The 21,087-nt window shown below is 36.7% G+C and overlaps 1 protein-coding gene across 7 annotated transcripts in view; it reads right to left on the bottom strand.

Annotated features, from left to right (window-relative positions):
* KIAA0586 (KIAA0586 ortholog) overlaps positions 1-21,087 on the bottom strand; it is a 149,902-nt gene that overhangs the window by 57,437 nt on the left and 71,378 nt on the right. For all 7 annotated transcript variants that reach the window (XM_031952648.1, XM_031952650.1, XM_031952654.1 and 4 more), the window contains 3 exons: positions 8,263-8,450; positions 7,439-7,546; positions 6,724-6,804 (listed from right to left, as the gene is read on the bottom strand). In XM_031952648.1, coding sequence (XP_031808508.1) covers positions 6,724-6,804; positions 7,439-7,546; positions 8,263-8,450 — 377 coding nt within the window. The remainder of the gene's footprint in view (positions 1-6,723; positions 6,805-7,438; positions 7,547-8,262; positions 8,451-21,087) is intronic.

The following is a 21,087-nucleotide window of genomic DNA, read 5'->3' as shown; positions in this document are numbered from 1 at the left end:
GGTAGATGAGTTAACAGGGATAGAAATAAGAGCTATATAAAAACACAATAACAATGATCAGGAATAGAAGTTATTACAGAAAAAAATAAGGACAATAGTGATCTCAAGCAAAGTCAAAGTTTAAAAAAAATCAATCAAGAGAGAAATCTATATTATATCAGCCATATTAACACTGTTTTAGATGTATATATGTGTTTATGTGTCTGTGTATATCCACATGTATGTCTGTTTGTATATTATGTGTATACATGCATAACTGTTAACTGCTTAGAGAAGGGGGGTGGGGAAGAGGGGGAAAAAATGAATAAAATAAAGAGTACACAGCAGAGAATGAAAAAAAAGCTACAATGAAACAAAGAAAAGATAGACAATTCTGGATACAATGTTTTCTATTATTATATATGCTTTCTTGAAATGGGAATTTGTTTCATATTCTGAATCCTCTGCTATGTTCTACTGTGCACATGACAATGTTTCTTTTTCTTTTTGTCTTTTTATTTAGTTTTTTTTTTCCATTTTGAATTTAAATTTAATTAAGTTAGTTTAAATTTAGAATTTTTTTTAAAAGTACCTATCAACTGGGAATTGTCTGGAGAAATTATGGTATATAAATGTAAGGGAAGTTATTGTATGGTAAGAAATAATAAATGAGGAATTATGAAAAATATAAGAATATTTGTATGAACTCATAAACTGAAAAGAATACAACCAAATAATGTACACAATGATAACTCATTTAATAATTTGATGAAAAAATGGAGACTATTCAAATAGAATTCCTCCTTCTCTACATTTAGAAAACCTTCAACATCCTCCATTTTCTCTTCTTCCTGTCTCTGATGAAGAGCTGACTCTTCTCACTTTTTTACAAATTCTTTTTTTTTTTTTTTTGAGGCAGCGGAGTGTCTAGATTGTGGACAGGTAAAAACTTAGTTTTGCAAATCTTTGTAGCCTCCCTCATATGTCTTTTTAGAGATAGAGCCACAGCAATTCCTAAAGAATTGTGCCAGAGCTCCCAAGAGCTCCAAACAATGACTGCAGTCTTGATGACTTCCACCACAAGATAAGGAAAGAAAGTCTTTTACCTTGTCCAAAATTCCGTATTTCACACTCCAGTAGTGACCTCCACATCCAGTAGGCCACTCATCAACCAAGCAAATGGTACTCCCAAAAAGGGCACCCCAAGTGACAACCGCGTTCAGTTAGTCACTAATCAACCAAACCAACCAGTACCCCAAGAAAAGGACATCCCAAAAGTGACAACTGTGCAACCGTGTCCGGTTAGTCACTAATCAACCAAACCAAAAAGTACCCCAAGAAAAGGGCACCCCAAAAGTACCCCCAAAAGGGCACCCCAAAAGTGACAACCGCGTCTGGTTAGACACTAATCAACCAAGCAAATGGCACCCCCAAAAAGGGCACCCCAAGTGACAACCACATCCGGTTAGACACTAATCAACCAAACTACCCAAACCAACTGGCACCCCCAAAAAGGGCACCCCAAAAGTGACAACCGTGCAACCGTGTCCGGTTAGTCCAGTTAGTCACTAATCAACCAAACCAAACAAACAAAACAAGTCTTAAGACATAACCACATGGTACCCCAAAAGGTACCCAAACAAACTTACTCTCCTGTGGCCAAAATGGGGTTGTCTACCACCAGGCTATTGTGGCAGGAAACTGCTCTCTTTCCCAGAGGCTCTGGAAAAAAATCCAGTGAGGCCCGGCCTCTACAGGCCAAGAATTCAGATTCCCAGCCACCCTGCCCAAGGCAGAGACCCAAAAGTTTCTTATCTCTAATCCTGCTCATTTTCTAATTATCTTGCTGGGGGCCTCCAAATGTAATGCCAAAGAAACTGAACAAGACAGAGATTAGAGACCAATTCAATAATTTATTAAATGGAGAGAAATACTGGGACCAATGGATCCATGTTGATCCCAGGGCTAGACAAGACTATCATCTCAAAGAGTCTAGCCCTAATATCGGGCAGCAAGCTTTTTATGGAATAACAAGAACAATGACATTACTGATATTCTAATGACATCTGAAATGGATAAACCTTTATCTTGTCAAACATTAAGGAATGTCTATAAAACCTTTATCTCAAACATTAAGAGGGGACGGTTATAACCTAAAGCAGAATAACGAAATAGGACAATTGGAGGAACTGGGTCACCCCATTAAAAGGGAACTTTGGCATAACATCATCACCTCTCTGTTGGGATATTACAGAAACATCATCTTAATTGACCTCCCTTCCCCAACAGGCTCCTCCTTCTACTCCAGTCTTCCCATAACTCTGAAAAAAGGGATTTTCAAGTACATGTCTCCATGATTTTTCTCATTCAAACTCCAACATTTTCTTCCGCTGCCTTTGAAATCAAATATAAGCTTCTCTGTTTTAGAATTTAAAGCTTTTCAACAAATGGCCTTAATTTACTTTTTAATTGTTGTATTTCATTCCCCTGTTCAGCCAAACTGCCCTCTTTTTAGTTACCTTATTGACTGCAAGTGAACTCTGCAAAAATTGTGTAAAATAAACTATGTCCCCTTTGATCTGAAAAAAAGAAAAAAAAGATCAGGCCTTCCCAGGCTCCAAGGAATCTAGAGAGGGGGCCTATCCTCCCAGGATGAGAAAAGCAACATCTTTCATGGGCAAATCAACCCCTATCTCTCTTGTGAAATCACATTTTCATTCAGGAAATTCTCATTCAACTGAGAAATCCTGGTCTCATTTCCAATTCAATCTGCCCCCAGATTTACTCATAAAATAGGTCCTTTGCTAAAACATTCTTTGCAAATATTTCTTCATTAAGAGATAGGCCCACTAAGGGGAAAGCCTCTTAGTGTGAAATAAAATTTCATTTTTGTCACAGCCTCTGGGTTAGAGAATTCTTTTGCTTCTGAACCTACATCTCTGAGCAAAAGGGATCTCATTCAATCATCATCACTATGAGGTCTCCATGCTTTTGTTTAGGTTATCCCAAATCTAGAATACTCTTTTTTCTCACTGAATTCTCCACTATTTCATTCAAAACTGAATTAAAGTAACACCTTCTACATTGTCTTTCCTGATTTCACCATCACCACCACCTAGCTACTAGTGCACTATTGCAAACCAACAAAAAAAACCACCTTACTTTCATGTTTATATATTACTTTCCCCTAAAGCTGGAGTGGGAAGTTTTGTTTTTGTTTGTTTGTTTGTTTGTTTGTTTGTCAAGGGTCATTTAGATATTTATAACATCATTCATATGCCAAGTAAAATTACCAATTTAAAAACTCAAATAGAGGATGTAATGGGCCAGAACTCTGGAGAAATATACTTGAGGCAAGGATTCTTATAAAAAGGTGTTAACTCAGAGGAATTGATAAGACAATGGTTATCTACTTTAGTATGGTGTTTAATAGTTCTCTAGTTCAGTATGATTGATTCAATCTTACAACAAATAATGGTTCCCTAGTTTGATTGGTTTATACTCAGTATGATGAATTGTAATAGAGTATATAAACTGGGGACAAACTCAGCCAGGAGGAGAAGACTTGATCAGTCTCATGCTGTTGTGCCACAGTTTTCTTCTAATTGCCCTGACTCGGTTTCCCTAAATTGTTCTCAGTTTCCTTAACTGTTCTGCCTCAACCCCCTTAGTTGCAAATCCTCCCTCCCCCTCCAGTTCATTAAGATTGAGGGCCACTTGCTCTAAGGTTATAAATTGTCAATGTGAGACTCAAGATAAGGGGGAATTCAAACTTCCTGGCTCCTAACTCCTTCTGTCATCAAGAATTTATGGTCCTACCCACTATCCTATCATTGTTCTTCTTTATCCCAATTTACCAGAATTTCCAGTGCCTCCCACCACCTTGTCAGAACCACTCTTAATGTTCTGGTTCTGCCCCTGCCTTGGTCTGAGCCATGTGTGTGTGTGTGTGTGTGTATATATATATATGTCATTGAGAACTCACATTCACTACTGGATACTTTGAGACAAAAGTCCTGTCCAGTCAATCAATTATGCTCTCCAATAATAAAATATTAAAACTTCCTAATATCTATCTTGCCTCAGTTTCTCTGGCTCTCCCGCCTTCATTATTTCACCACTAAGACCAAGGAGTCAGGCTAGTCCCAAGATTCTCCAGAGAGCTAGTCTGCACACTATATTTTAATCCACCCCAGTGTGGAGGCTCTAGAAAGCAATGGTACATTTTGCCACCCCAATATGGGGGCTCTAGAAAGCAGGAATCACACTGAGATGTACAGATTATTGAATGGCTGATTGGCTGAGACTATTGATGCAGACTAGGAGACTGAAGGAGACAATAAGGACTTTGGACTTTATTCCTGACTATTCTTGTGGTGATTATTCTACTGAAAGGAAGGCCCATTCATTCGGAGGACCTCCAGAGAGCTAGCCCGGACACTACAAGAGGAAAGTTGCTGTACCTAGCTTTCAGTTCATCATCAAAGTTGCTTTGGGAGGGCCAGACCAAATGATTTCAAAGGCCTTATCATTCCCCACACCTCAGGCCCAAAGGACAGTCAGAAGGACCTGAGTTCAAATCCAGTCTTAACACATATTAGCTATGTGGCAACCCCAATTACTTCACCAAAAAACCCCCAAAAGCAAAACAGGTAAAAGAATGTATAGTGCTTGTGGTTCCATTGTTTTCTTTATGTATGATTTCATTGTTTTTCTTTAAATATCTCCAGAGTCTAGCATAATGTCTGATACTAGTAAGCACTCAACAAAAATGTGAGTTAAACAATGCAAATGAAAAGAAATGTCTCTGAATGGCTGATAAAACAATGATGGTCCCAGAGAAAAGATAATAAAATATGCCTCTTTCCTCATAGCAGAAAAATCTAAGGACTACCAGAGAACCATGTCTTATAATATATATTTCCAGATGCAGTTACTATATCCAATGACAAGGGAATATTTAATCTTGGAAGGGATAGGGAAGAGATCCAGAACAGGAGAGGAGAAAGTTGTTAAGGGAGCCCTTAAACTCTCTAAAAATCCTTGAAAGAGAAAGTCTCCTTGAATTCTGGCCTCTGGCCTCTGGACAAACAGCTTCATTATGTTATCTAGGTGAAACTAGCTGAATCCAGAGTTGGAGATTCTAACCCCATTCCAGCTCAAACTTCACCCACCAGCCCTCATCAGGAGCAGGCCTCCAATTGTAGCAAAGGCTTTTCTTATAAAAAGAGCCAATGTTAAACCCAATTCACGAATAAGACCTAACATGCCATGCCATGCCATGCCAAGGAAACTTCTGCCCACTAGAATGATATTCTCTTTCAGCATTACTCTCTCTTTATCCTCATCTATTTCCTTAACAAGACTTTATACCTCTATGTCGGGATCTCTCTACTAGAAACTTTACTTCTCTGCCAGGACTCCTCCACTACTTTACTCTCCTGTCAGGATCTTGCCACGAAGGAATTCAGCCTTTCTATTCATGCATAGCAAAGGCTGACTTCCCAATGCCTATAATAAAGTTTTTATCAGTCTAGGTTTTCGGGTTCATAAATTCCTTTACGAAGGACCTCTGCGCCACCAGAAGGGGGTTCCCAAAATTCCATATTTTGTGCCTATCCTAAAGGGGATTTAGGGGAGCCAAACTTCTTCATTTGGTTCCCTGAACCCAGAACCTGCCACTAACCTCATCATCTAACTCCCTGACCACCAAGAACCCTAATCTTATCATTCTGGTTCCCTAAATCTAATCTCACCAAAGTGACCCCCAGAAATGGTTATAATGTGGAACAAAAGAAATTGACGAAACTTTATTTAAAAAGTCAAGTTAGATTCAATTATTCTGGAGAGCAATTTGAACTATATTTAAACTCTACATACCCTTTAATGCAGTAATGCCATTACTAGGTCTGTATGCCAAGAAAATCATAAAGGAAGAAAAAGGACTCATATGTGCAAAAATGTTTGCAACAGCTCTTTTTGTAGTGGCAAGGAACTGAAAACTGAGTAGATGCCCATCAATTTGAGGAATGACAGAATAAGTTATGGTATGTGAATGTAATGAAATATTATTGTTCTATAAAAATGATAAGCGGGCATGATTTCAGAAAAACCTGGACTTAGATGAATTGATCTAAGCGATGTGAGTAGAGCCAAGAGAATACTGTACACAGCAAGAAGATTGTGTGATGATCAACTATGATGGAATCTTTTCAACAATAAAGTGATTCAGGCCAGTTCCAATACACTTGCAATGGAAAGAGCCATCTGCATTCAGACAAAACTATGAAAGACTGAATATGGATCAAAGTATGGTATTTTCACTTTTTTGTTGTTCTTATAACTATTTGTTTGCTTGGGGTTTTTTCTCTCACTTTTTTTTTCTTTCATCTTTTGATCTGTTTCTTCTTGTGTGGCAAGACAAATATGAAAAGATGTTTCAAAGAATTGCACGTTTAACCTATCAAGATAAATATGAAAAGACATTTCAAAGAATTGCACGATAACCTATACTGAATTGTTTGCTGTCTATGGGAGAAGTGAGAGAAGGAAGGGAGAAAAATTTGGAACAAAGTTTTGCAAGGGTGAATGTTGAAAATTATCTTTGCATATATTTGGAAAAATAAAATACTATAGAGAAAAAAAATTTTTTAAGGTAATAATGCCATCTAATAAATCACTACTGAATTATAAATAGAACCAAACAATACTAAACCATGTGAAGTATCTTTCTGGTATTTTTACCTGTATAACATCAAATACTTCATCAAAGTTGGATCCTGGAAATTTAGGCTCATCTTCATCAGGCTGGTTAAGTTCTGGAACCTAGAATATATTCAATGTTATTTTATAAAGCCTCCTACCAACCTGACAGCTATTACTTCTGCTTTTTCCACTGGCTTTTTCCATTCCTTTGGTCTCTTTGATCTACCTCTCTTCTGTTTCATTCTGAGTCCCATGTAATACTACATACCTGGAATAAGTTAATTTCACCACACTGTTTAAACTCACTGTCATAAGGGCCAAAGTTATTAGGAAATGCATGAAACTTTTTGCCCTGTGCAAAGCAAATCTTAATATAAGGAGCCACCAGAATGAAGTAAAACCAGCCCCAAAGCATAATTTTAAAATGATCATTAGCCAAAATCAAGAAAAATGACTTTATAAATATTTAAATGCAAATATTATATATATATATATATATATATATATATATATATATATTTTCCCAAAGCCCATCAGCCTTTAAACTTTACTCTCTTCTGGATCCTCCCAAACACAAACACATAGAGCTCTGCCCCAAGGTCTAAATTCACATAATAGTTTGAATCCATCTTTATTAACATCTTCTTTGCCTTTATTTATTCATTTTATCTTAAGGAAAGGAAGATTTATATGGGTTAACATTAGTTAATTATAGGCCACATACTACAGAATATGTTAAAACTCTGGAGGTTACCTGTATCCATGTCTGTGTAGGATGAGATGCTTCTATACAATTGGTGGAAGCTTGATTTTCATCTGCGCTTTCATTTGAAAGGGTATCAATATCTAAATTGGGTAATACCTAAAATAAAATTTGAAATTAACAACCAGCACCACACATTAAAATAATTTCCATTCATAATTTAGATGTAGGTATCTGTGCTAGCAACAGTCTATTATCTGATAATAAAAGAGATATATTTAGTTTGAGTTTGAACCTTTTTTTTCCCTAAATATGATTTAATGACAATACTTAAAATGTAATTCTTGGTTTCAAAAGTGCTTAAACCAAAACCCCATGAAGAAGAATTCTTGTCTTATATTCCTTCTAAAATCTACCATCTCCACTAGCCCTAAATCTTATACAAAGCTGCAAGTCTCATAAATGTTCAATAAGCCTTTAAGTAATAAAATCAATGAAAAATTGTTTTTTTTAAAAGAAATATACATCTTTGGGGCACCTAGGTGGCACAGTGGATAGAGCAGAAGGAAGGGAGGGAGGGAGAGAGGAATGGAGAAAGGGAGGGAGGGAGGGAGGAAGGAAAGGAAGACAAAGACAAAGCTATTATGGCAGACTTCAAGCTATTGAGCAAATGTATATGTTCATGGTAATAGAAAGAGAGAAGCTATCACAACTACTAGAAAAACAAACAGAAAACACATGCCTTTTTGATGCAGGGCAAGAGAACTGAAGTCTCATAATTAAAGAACATTTCTCAACAACACAGTAATCCATTAAATACTAATATCAACACATTTAGTTAAAATTTTCCTCTCTTCATTTCATCCATTTTATACCTGCACAGTAAGCTGAGGAGGATCCTTTTTTTCTGATGTCATCTCTATAACTGCTGTGTTGGGTTTCTTTGGTCCGGTTGGTTTAGTTTTAATAGATGGAGGAATAGAAGTAGTTACCGTTACAAGGTGTGGTTTTTCTACAACTGCTTCAGCAGGTGGCATGGAATCACTATTGCTTTGGGTCTGTCCTAAATAAGTTTAAAAAGAAATGAAATGTAAATCCTATTATGAAAATTGGTTAGAAAACAGGGGAAGTACAAAGAAAAGCTGGTTTAGGCATCCAGGAAGAAAAGGTGCTTCATAATCTGTAATAAACTTGCTAGTTTCATCTTATAAAATGTATTATTATAAGCATGTTCTCTCAAGAATATAAAAGGATACAGGAGAGAAGACAAATATAACAGGATTGATCAAGAAACAGAGGGTCTCCAAAGATCATAAAAGGAAACAAAGAATTGGAAACAAAATAGATAATCACTATTCAAGGGAATGACTATACAAAGAGGTAATGGAATATTACTAAGCCACAGGGAACAGTGAACAGTAAGAATTCAGAAAAGCATGTGGAAAGATATATATACTCATAGAGGATTGAAGCAATCAGAACCAATAAGGCAACAGACATAATAAAAACCACATAATTCAAAAGAAAAAAGAGAAACTAAAATTGTAAACTAAAGATGTAAGGTAAGAATTAAGAAAGTGAACCTTCATACAATGCATATCATATCACGTTTGGTTGGTTGATGTGACAGTTTTTGAGAACTATTTCTTGATATCCCCCTCCCTATTCATTGTTTTAAAATTTTTCTTACAAGGGGTAATTTTCTAGAAATGAGAAGGTAAAGAGATAGATTCAAAAATGATAGTGATACAAAAGTAAAGATACTAATTATTTAAAAATTTAAATGTATTACAGGAACGTCAAACCGACAGATACAAAGTCAATTCAGAAGCATTTATTAAATGTTTTCTTTGTTCCCAGGCATTATTATGACAGATAATGGGAGTATAAAGCCAAAAATGAAACTGTCCCTGCTTTCAAGCAGAAGAAACTCGCACTTACATAAACATATACAAAATAAATACATACAAAGTAACCAGGAGGTAACTTTGGATATGAGGCTGAGGTAAGGAGACTCTAGCACTAAAAAGAATCAGAAAAGGTCTCATGAAGATGGTGTGAATTTAGTTCTCAATTCTGAAAAAAGGCTGGTGGAGATAAGGATAATGCACTGCAGCCAGGGAAGGACCACTTGGTCCTCCACAATACAGAGATAGGAGACATAAGATTGTGGTGTGGTTTGAGGAATAAACTTGTTCAGAGAATCATAGTTTAGGAAAGTGATGATTTGTATAAATCTGGAAAAGTGAGCTTGAGTCAGATTACAAAGGGCTTTCAGTGCCAAAAAAAAGTAGGTCATATATAATTCCAAAGGCAACAGAGCCCTTTTCACTTCTCTCCTGGAATACTGCCATAGTTTTGTAATTGGTCTTCTGGCCTCCAAGCCTTCCCCAACCCATTTAGATGCACAAATCCTAACTGTGCTCCTAAACCACAGATCTGACCAAATTATTTCTCTGCTTAGCACAGAGAGAAAGAAAAGATGGGGCAGGACAGAGCCACGGGGCATAACCACTGTTAGGGATGTAATATAAATGACGAATTGGCAAAACATACTGAAAAATAGCAGTCAGGCATGTAGAAGTGACAAGGGGAGCCTTGAAACTCTTTCTCTTTCTCTCTGACTTCTGGGTGAGCCATGAGGTAAAGCAGTTGGAGAAGCTCCTTGAAGGAGGGATTCTCCTTAAACCCTGCCTCTGCAAAAGACCCGCCCCAGGAATCAAGCATTCTGTTATCTAGATGAGACCAGTTGAGTACTACTCCTCTACTTAGCTGAGTTGGAAGTTCTAACCCCACTGAATTGGAGATTAGTCCAGAGACATTCACTCAGTTCAAAGATTTTTCCATCCTAATTCCAGGCTAGGCTGCACCCAATCCCCATCAAGAACTGCCCCCCAGCTTCTAGCCATAAAATGAGCCAAGGGGCTCAAGTCCTTGCAGAGGACCTAACATGCCATGCCAAGGAACCTCTCTCTTTCCCTGGCACAGCATCAACCCTCTGCCCACTGAAATGATATTCTCTTTCAGTGTTACCCTCTCTTTATCTTTCTCACCTATTTCCCCTAACAAGACTTTATACCCTGGCATAGCATCAACCCTCTACCTACTGAAATGATATTCACTTTCAGTGTTACCCTCTATCTTTCTCACCTATTTCCCTAACAAGATTTTATACCTCTCTATCTGGATTTCTCTGGAAACTTTACTTTTCTGCCAGGACCTTGCCACCAAGGAATTCAGTCTTTCTATTCATGCATAGCAAAGGCTGACTTCCCAATGCCAATAATAAACTTCTTTTTATCACTCTAGCTTTTCAGGTTCATGAATTCCTTTACGAAGGACCTCTGTGCTGCCAGAAGGGGGTTCCCACAACTCCCTACCCTATGCCAGATCCTAGGGGAGCCAAACCTCTTCATTTGGTTCCTTGAGCCCCGAACCTGCCACTAACCTCATCATTTAACTCCCTGACCACTAGGAACCCTAACCTCATCAGAAGGTAAATCAAGACTGAACAGAGTTACAACTCCCACAACAAGTTTAAAATGCTACAAAGTAGTCAAAAAAGATGCCTAAAGGTATTTTCAACTGAGAGATGAAATACATAGAAGTTGAGAAATGATTGGAAGTTGAGTAAGTTAAAATACAAGTACCTAATAGTGAAAGAGATTGTTGCTGTTTGTCCATCATTCTCTACATCAGGGAAGTGGTGTCATGTCATACAGAAGACATTTGGGTCCACTGTCAAGATATAGAACAAGATGGTCTTTCCCTCTAAGGTTGGGTTTTTTGTTTTTTTTTTGGACTAGATAAAAGAAACCATTCTTTGCTTCAATTCTTACTTAGCCTAAATTACTGGGAATTGCTTCAACCAAACTGAGACCTATTAAAGACATTAGCTTAAAAAGACCAAGATCTCCCACTACATTCAGGGCTACCTCCAGTCATCCTGCTCTATAACTTTCCACTAAAGGATGTAATATTCTTCTCTAAAATATAATGTTCTCTGGGAGCAGGTTTCTTGGGGGCTTCTGGAGGCAGCCTTAGTTTCAGTTCAGAGTAATCACCCCAGATGCAGCCAGGATTTAAAGTCAAAATCCTTTATTGTCTCCTTCAAATTCTCATTTCCTTCACTTGGGGCTCGGCTAGTTTTTCTGGAGGTCTTCTGTAGTCTTGGTTTCGAGAGCTTAAGCTTCCTTCACTGGCTTGTGAATATCCCGGAATGAATACTGGCTGAGGCTCTGAGAGCTTCTTAGTGGGCTTCTGTTCTAGTGGGCTTATCCTTTAGTGGGTTTGTCCTCCTTGCCCCTGAATAGCTCCTCCTTATATATGCTCTTTTAAAGGTGTGAATCTTATGGAATTATAGTAACTACTAAGTAAATGTAAATTAGAGAATCATTATCTTATCAATTCCACTGACTTAGCACCTTGTAAGAATCCTAACATCACCCCCTTTCTTTTGATTTAAAACATAGGTGGCCATGACCTCCCTGACTTCTCAAAGAGGTGAGAACCCCCCAAAAGAAGGTGATCACGCCTTCCCTAAAGGAGTGAAAACACCATAAAAAGGAGATGATCACGCACTCCCTGACATCTCAGGAAGGAAGATGAAAACACCAGAGGAAATAGGAAATCAAATCAGATTAGCGAGTTTCTGAAGGGGCTCACTGTTAAAACAGGTATACATAAATCCATCAATATGGGAGATATTATACATAATTACATAAATTACATAGGTACATAGTAACACAGGCAAATTACATGAATCAACATGAGAAATTATACATGTCCATAAGTCCTAGAAATAGTCCAAAACCAATCTATTGTCCATTAGTTCATGTGGCAGGAATCCAATGATTCCTGCAAGTTTTGAAGCCCTGCAATAGTCTCATCAACAGTTTTTCATCTCAAGGAATCCAATGATTCCTGATGGTTTTCAAGTCCTGCAACAGTCTCATCTTGTGTTAGGGAATCCAATGATTCCTACAGATTTTGTTCTTAGGTCTTCTCCTTCGTTTCAAGATTTTTCTCTTTTTCTGTCTCTCTGATGGACTAGAAGAATATGGCTCATTGGTACCCATCTGATTCTTTCTTCATCTGTAGAAATACAAACAAACCCTCTTCCCTAAGCAGTTAACTTATCTGATTCCTTCCATTCACCACTTTTTGGATCTCTCCACATCACCTGGCAATTATCTAAAGATAGTGGAGTTGCTCGCTCTGGACACTGCCCTTCCAGTGGGTTATAAAATCTGTCTGCTAGAGCCAGTGCATCTTTATCAAAAATTTAAAAATTAATGGTATAGAGAACTAAATTTAGACATTTTCTAGGGTTCTTTTTATTTACCACTTTCAGGATTTCTCCTCATCACCTGGCAATTATATTGAAGCTGCTGGCACTGCACACTGGCCTTCTGTTGGGTTAAAAAGCCTGTATTCTCCCCAGTTATAATCCCTTTCTGCTATCTGATTGCTTTTTGGATGACTGATCATGTAATCCCTTTCTGCCATGTGATTGCTTTTTGGCTGATAGATCACATCAGAGTCCTGACCTTCTAAAGACCCTCTGGGTATAAACTCAGCTGCCATAATGTCCCATCAGTCTTTTGTATGTTATCTTGGAGCTGGCCCCTGCCTCTCATTTCCTTGAGTCAATCTACATCCTGAGGCCCAGTGGAAGTCCTTGTGGCATTTTGGACATAGGGTTTTAGGGTTTATTCTCTCACCCTCTCCTCTTACTCTACCTCTACATCTACAATGAGCTCTCAGATATCCTATTTTTCCACACTGAAAACATCGACGAGTTTCTCTAGAAGTCCCTTGCTAAGAGGGACCCTGTCTTCCCATATTTATCATAGTCTGGGTATAATAAGCATTTGTGCCCACTATGGCACAGTGTCTTATGATCTCCTCTAAAGGAGTATCTTTGTGTAGTCCCCATATAATTCTTCTGCAAACCACATTGACATTTTCCTTAGCCAGTTGTCTGATCATAATTCTTGTAGCTGCATTTTCTCCAATGGTTCTTGTGACAGCTGTTTGCAAACGTCCCACAAAATCCCAAATTCATTGGGACTTTACTCTATTTCTATGAAGGCTTTACCTTCATTTTTCCCTGGGAGGTAACCACAAGCTTTTATAGCAGCAGGTGCAATCTATTCATAAACTGTTGTGGGGTAATTAATCTGTGCTGAATTCTCTCCATACTGACCTTCACCGGCTAGTTGATCAAAAGTCATTTGTACATTAACTCCGGTTTGCTTATTGCATTGGGCTTGAATCCTACATAATTCATGATACTCCAAAAGCCACAATAAGTTTTGTCCAAATTCTAAACATGTCTTTGCTATGGATTTCCAATCACTGGGGGTTAGGATTTCATAAGCCAAATTAGTAACATCTTAATATAAGACGATGTAGCCCCATAAAGAATGCAACCTGTTTCCAAATCCTTAATTTTATCCAAATCAAAAGGAGTATATCTTCTTTTTTGACCGGAAGAGTCAAGCTCTTCAATCACAGGGTATGCATTTATTTTTAAATCAGATATATCCTGTCCTTCATTTTTTGCTTTAACAAATGCTTTTTGTAATGTTGTCATAGGCTGCTTCATAGGTGGTGTTGAATGTGTTACTGCCTCTCCCCCTCCTCCTTCTCCTTCACCCATGAAGGATTAATTAAAGGAAGTAGGTCAAGGGATGAAGAATGCTCCTGCTGTGAAGTGCCACACCCAGAATTATACTTAACTCCATTCTTATCTGATTCTTCATCCTTTTCACCTAGTTTATTTGGCACCTCCCCCTCCTGCTTTTTCTTCTTTTTCCTTATTCTAACACTTATATAATTTCTTAAAGCCAGTTGAATTAAATTATATGTATTATGTATGTCTTTGGAAATTGAGTCAGGTCCATTTTCATTGTAGAATTGACATAGTTGCTCTCCTACTAATTTCCACTCATTTGGATCCAGTTCTTTTTCCTTAGAGAACCAAGGAGATGCGTACTGTACAGTTTTTAAAAGATCAATGATCTGCTCATAGGTTACAATTAAACCTTGATTTTTTAATCAATCTGACCAAGCTTTCGACACATTTTTCTTGAAGAGGAAAAGGCTGTTTTCTAAACATCTGTCCTATTTTAGCTGAAGCACTAGTTTAGCCCTTTAACAAAGTTTCCTTGTCTGTTTTTGTACTCATCCTAATTTCTGGGTTGAGGAGACTTTCCACTGAAATTAGGATCAGAGACTTTTCCACTGAAATCAGGATCATGTCTGTCCCACGTTTGGATGCCAAAATGTAATGTTCTTCTCTAAAATATAATGTACTCTGGAAGCAGGTTTCTTGGGGGGCTTCTGAGAGTAGTCTTCCTTTCAGTTCAGTGTAATCACCCCAAACGCAGCCAGGAGTTAAAGTAGAAATCCTTTATTGTCTCCTTCAAAATCTTATCTTACTTGAGGCTCAGTTAGTTTTCTGGAGGCCTTACGGATCTTGGTTTCAGTGTTCTCCACAGGACAGCCTGCCACCACTTCTCTATCTTCCTTAATTCTCTTCCTAGCTGAGCTTATCTGAGCTTATATAGTCTCTTATCAAAGTGAGATGGGTGACTTATACAGTTCTTCTTCAGTTAAATCCAATTCATTTGCATGTCATGGCATTTCTTCCCTGATATCATGATCCTCTTCAAGTATAAAAGATAGCTTGTTCATCATTTTTTATAGAACAACAATATTCTATTACTTTCACATACCATAACTTATTCAGCCATTCCCCATTGATAAGCATCTACTCATTTTTCCATTCTTTGTAAATACAAAAAAGAGTTGCTCCCAACATTTTTGCACATGTGGGTGTCCTTTTCCTCTTTTATGATTTCTTTGGGACACAGACTCAGTAGACACACTGCTGGATCAAAAGGCATGCACATTTTATAGTGCTTTGGGCAGTTCCAAATTGCTCTCCAAAACGGGTTAGATCATTTCACAATCCCACCAATAATACATTAGTGTCTCAGTTTTCCCACCTCTCCTCCAATATCTATTGTTATCTTCTCCAGTAATTTTAGCAAATCTAAAAGGTGTGAAGTGGTACTTAAGAATTGTCTTAATTTGCATTTCTCTAATTAATATTGATTTAGAGCATTTTTTTCATAGGATTATAAATGGCTTTAATTTCTTCATCTGAAAATTGTTCATAGCCTTTAACTACTTATCGATTGGGAAATAACTTGTATTTGTATAAGTTTGACTTAGTTCTTCATATATTTTAGAAATGAGGCCTTTATCAAAAACAGTAGCTATAAAAATTTTTTCCCAGTTTTGTGCTTTCTTTCTAATCTTGGCTGTGTTGGTTAAAACTTTTGTGTAAAAACTTTTTAATTTAATGTAATCAAAGTTGTCCATTTGGCATTTTATAATGTCCTCTAGTTCTCTGGCCATAAATGCCTTTCTTCTCCAAAGAATTGATAGGTAAACTATCCCTTGCGCTCGTAATTTGTTTATCGTATTGATGGAAGGGTATGAAACTGTTCCCTTTTGATCTGTAAAATTAACACTCTGAAATTTTGTCCCCTTTGATTTCTGACCCTCCAGACTCCAGAGAGTCTATGACAGCATATCCTTCTGGCTGGGCTTTTCTAAGGCAAATGACTCCATTGATGCTGACCCTTTTCAGGAAACTCCAAATTCCAGAAGCCTTCAAAAAGTTATTTCAATTCAATTGAAGATCTAGGCCTGGGGACTTTGGCTTTCTTTTCAACCTGAAACCTGAGCCTCAGATTTTCTATAAAGGATATTTCCAAACTCACTTCTTTGCAGAATGTCCAAAATAGTACGCTTTGCCTCTTTGGCATAGCTGCCAGGACTCTGCCTGCTGTAAAGACATTCTCTTCTCAGTGCCAGCCTCCATTTCCCTAATAGGGCTATGCCACTCGGAAGTCAGTCTCTTAGCAAAGCTGATCTCTGCAAGGCCAATAAAACTTCCTTTTTGCCATTAATATTTTGGGTTTGTGAATTACTTCATGAAGGACCTGCACCGACCAAAAGGGGATTCCCACAACTCTCTGACTGCCACTAGTACCCCATCATTATCACCTTTTATGTTCAAATCCATTTTGACCTTATTTTAGGATTAGGTGTGAGATATAAGTCTATGCCAAGTTTCTGAGATATTTTCCAGTTTTCCAGAAATTTTGGTGAAATATTAACTTCTTATTCCAGAAGCTGAAGTTTTGGGGTTTATCAAATACTAAATTATTATAGTCATGTATATCTAACCTATTCCACTGATCCACCACTCTATTTCTTAACTAGTACCAAGTGGTTTTGATGCTTTAAAATATAGTTTTAGATCTGGTACTGCTAGGCAAACTTTTTTTTTTCATTAATTCTCTTGATATTCTTAACCATTTTGTCCTACCAAATGGATTTTACTATTTTTTTCTAGCCTTATAAAATAAATTTTTGGTAGTTTAATTGGTATGGCACTGAACAAGTAAATTTAGGTAGAATTATCATTTTTATTATATTACATTGGCCTACCTACCCACAAGCAATTGCCATTTTTCCAATTGTTTTCAACTAGTGACTTTATTTGTGTGAGAAGTGTATTGTAATTGTGTTCATATAGTTCACCATATTTCTGTCACAGAATTTGGCAGGACTCCTTTACCTATTTTTCCAAATGGTTTACATAGTATTGAATTTAATTATTTTTTAAATGTTTGGTCGAATTCACTTGTAAATCCATCTGGCCCTGCAGGCTTTTTCTTTTAAAAATGGTTTGTTCAATTTCTTTTTTCTAAAATGGGACTATTTAAGTAATTTATTTCCTCTTCTGTTAATCTAAGCAATTTCTATTTTTGTAAATATTCATGCATTTCAATTACACTGTCGAATTTGCTGGCACACAAGGCAAAATAAAAGGCAAAATAACTTCTAACTATTGCTTTAATTTCTTCTTCATTGGTGGTAAGTTCACTCTTTTCATTTTTGATATTGGTAATTTGGTTTTTTCTTTCCTTTTTCTAATCAAATTGGCCAAATCCTTATCTATGTTGATTTTTTTCATAAAACCAACTCCTAGTTTTATTAATTAGTTTTCTTAGTTTCAATTTTTATAATCTCTCCTTTGAGTTTCAGAATTTCTAATTTGGTATTTAATTGGGGATTTTAAATTTGTTCTTTTAAGTCCCTCTGGGAGACCGAATGTGGATTGAAGGATAGCATTTGCACGTGGTTTGTTTTTTTCCCCCCTTTTTCATACTTTTTCCCCTCCTTTTGGTTTGATTTTTCTTATATAGCATGACAAACATGGGAATATGTTTAAAAGGATTGTACATATATAATGTATATCAGATTGCTTGCTGTCTTGGGGTGGAGGGAGGTCAGGAGAAAAATTAATACATAAAGTTTTACAAAAATGAATGTTGAAACAATACTATTGGATGATCAATTCTAATGGGCATGGCTCTCTTCAACAATGAGATGAACCAAATCAGTTCCATTTGCTCAATAATGAAGAGAACTAGCTATACCCAGCGAAAGAACTATGGAAAATGAGTGTGAACCACAACACAGCATTTTTACTCCCTTTGTTTTTGTCTGCTTGCGTTTTTGATTTCCTTCTCAGGTTATTTTTACCTTATTTCTAAGTCTGTTTTTTCTTATGCAGCAAAATAACTATATGGATATGTATACATATATTGTGTTTAACATATACTTTAACATATTTAACATGTATTGTTCTACCTGCCATCTAGGGGAGGGGGGTGGGGGAAAGCAAGGGAAAAGTTGGAACAGAAGATTTTGTAAGGGTCAATGCTGAAAAATTACCCATGCATATATCATGTAAATAAAAAGCTATAATAATAATAATAATAAAAAGAATGTTGAAAACTATCTTTGCATGTATTTGAAAAAATAAAATACTATTAGAAAAAAATTCAATGAATAACTAGGATGAGACTGTGATTAGCCTCTCAGGATCTATTTTTAGTGATATATCTGACTAAAATTCTGAGAAGCCATACATCATTCAGTAACGTGCAATATTCCTTGAAAACAATATGACTGTTCAAACCTAGTCTATTCGCCATTTCATTTTGAAATAAACTGAACTTGACTGTGAGACCACATAATGACCATATATTTGAGACCACATACTTTGGGTGCCATCAAAGAGCTAGATCAATAAAATCAAAAAAATAATAATGGTATTTGACCAATCTATCATCAGAAAGTAATGGCATAAATACAAAAGCCAGGAAAGTAAATTTTAAATACAGCTAAATAATTCTTTTCCCACTACAAAATCTAGTAGGAAAAATAAAAAAGATAATCACAAAACAAGACAATAAATGGTAAATATAATAAAAGAGGTACAAAGAGAGAATAATATACTTGGGAAATATAGATATTAGAGAAACAAAAGTCAAAAATACAGGCTGAAAATCCAAACTGAAAAAGAGAAGTACAAAAAAGCAGTAGGAAATTCAGAAAAATCACATTCTGGATAGGTTGATTAGATAAAATTTCATGGAAAAGGCAACATTTCAACTAGACCTCAAGAAACTGGCAGATTATATACAGATAGACATTAAAGAAAAATGTATTATAGAGGAAGGAAAATAATAATCAACCTGAGAAGATCCAAACAAAGACCTGGGGGCTGGAAATCAACCTGCCTGAAGTACAAACACCTCTGGGCTAGCTGCAAAGAAACACTAAATGGAGACTTCTTAGGCTAGCTGAAGCCTCAGTGGGAACCACAAAGACTTTCATCTCCCAGGCTGTATATGGAGTTCAGGTTTGAGTTTGGGAAGACTAAGTGAACCTCAGCTGATAGTGAAGGCCAGGCCCAAGCAGGCTGCTGAAGGCAGCCCTGGGTGAGAAGGAACCAGCACCCAGTGAGTGCAAAAGCAGCAGAGCAGGGATACTGCTGACTGTGGGAACTCACAGGAGGGGGGAGCTCTTGGTTTGGGGTTCCTGGTCAGAGTGGAGAGCTGAAGAGACCCTTGAGGCACCATCCCCCATCCCACAATTAAAGGTGCTTAACACTAATACCTCTTATTTAAAAAGAGAGAGTGAGAGAGAGAGAGCCAGCTGCACCAGCAAAGAAGAAAAACCCTACCATTGAAACATGTTATAGGAACTGAGAAGGCCAGGGTACATCTTCAGAGGACACTTTAGTTAAAAAAAAAAAAAAAGTTTCTACTCCAAAGAGTAATATGAAATGTTCCCTGCCCAGAGAGAATTTATAGAACTCAAAAAAGAATTTAAAAATCAAATGAGAGACATTGAGGAAAAATTAAAAAGAAAAATAAAAACTTTCAAGAAAAACAAGATGATTATGAAAAAAAAGTTAACCAACCAGAAAAGAAGGCACAAAGTCTCAAAGATGAAAATAATTCTTTGAAAATTAGAATTGGGCAAGGAGAAGCCAGTGAAGCTATAAGAGACCAAATAACAAGAGATTATAAAGAATGAAAAAATAGGACAGAATTGAAACATCTTATAATAAAAATAATAGCTCTGGAGAACAGATAAAAAAGAGAAAATATAAGAATAAATGGACTGCCTGAAAGTGGTGCCCAAAAAGAGAACCTTCACATAGTAATGCAGAAAATAATCCAAGAAAAATGTCCCGGGATGATAGAACATAAGGAGAAAGCAGAGATAGAAAAATCTACTAATCACCACCACCTCTGGGGGGTAAGAACACCTCAGATCAAAGAGAAAATTTTGCAAAAAACAATAAAGACCAAAATGTTCAATGTTCAATGCTAAATGCTAAAGAAGCACTTGAATAGACAAATTCCTTAAAAAACAGAATTGGTTAACTGGAAAATAAGTACAAAAAGAAAAAAAAAACTTTTGAAAAAGTTGTTGTTACTGTTCAGTTGTTTTCAGTCAAATCCTAAGCAAAGATACTAAAAGTGATTTGCCATTTCCTTTCTCCACATCATTTTGCAAATGAAGAAACTGAGGCAAACAGGATTAAGTGACTTGCCCAGGCTCACACAACTACTATCTTAAAACTAAATCTAAACTCAAAAAGAGGAATCTTTTTGACTCTAGTATTGTATCCAACTCTATGTACCATTTAGCTACCCTAAATTAGGGCTTTTCATGAAGTCCTTAGATTTTTAAATTTATTGCTGCTGAGTCGTTTCAATCATATCCAACTCATTGTTATCCATTTGAGGTTTTTCCCACAAAGGTAATGAAATGGTGTGTCATTTCCTTCTCTAGTTCAGATGAGAAAACTGAGGCAAATAGGGTTAGGTGATATGTCCAGGGTAACACAGCTAAGTGTCTGAGGCCAGATATGAACTAATAAAGATGAGTTTCCCTGACTCCAGGCCTGACACTCTATCCACTGTTCCACCTTGCTGCTCAAGAATTGAGATAACTCATGGCTTTGACAAAGCAGAATTTGCCAAACAGAAAATGAGGTATTCATTAAAGAAAAAAAAAAAAGTAATTTTTTTCTTCAATAAGTTTTCCATTTGACAAATAATGAAGGCCTAATTTTCCAAATATATATCAAATTTATAAGAATACAAGTTATTCCCCAGTTGATAAATGGTCAAAGGATATGAACAGGAAGTCTTCAGATGTAGAATTCAAAGTCATTTATAGTCATAGGAAAAAGTGCTCTAACTCCCTATTGATTAGAGAAATCCAAATTAAAATAACTTTGAAGTACC

Source organism: Sarcophilus harrisii, chromosome 2, assembly GCF_902635505.1.
Source record: "Sarcophilus harrisii chromosome 2, mSarHar1.11, whole genome shotgun sequence".
NCBI classification, from domain to species: domain Eukaryota; kingdom Metazoa; phylum Chordata; class Mammalia; order Dasyuromorphia; family Dasyuridae; genus Sarcophilus; species Sarcophilus harrisii.
This window is presented reverse-complemented; position numbering and strand designations above follow the sequence as displayed.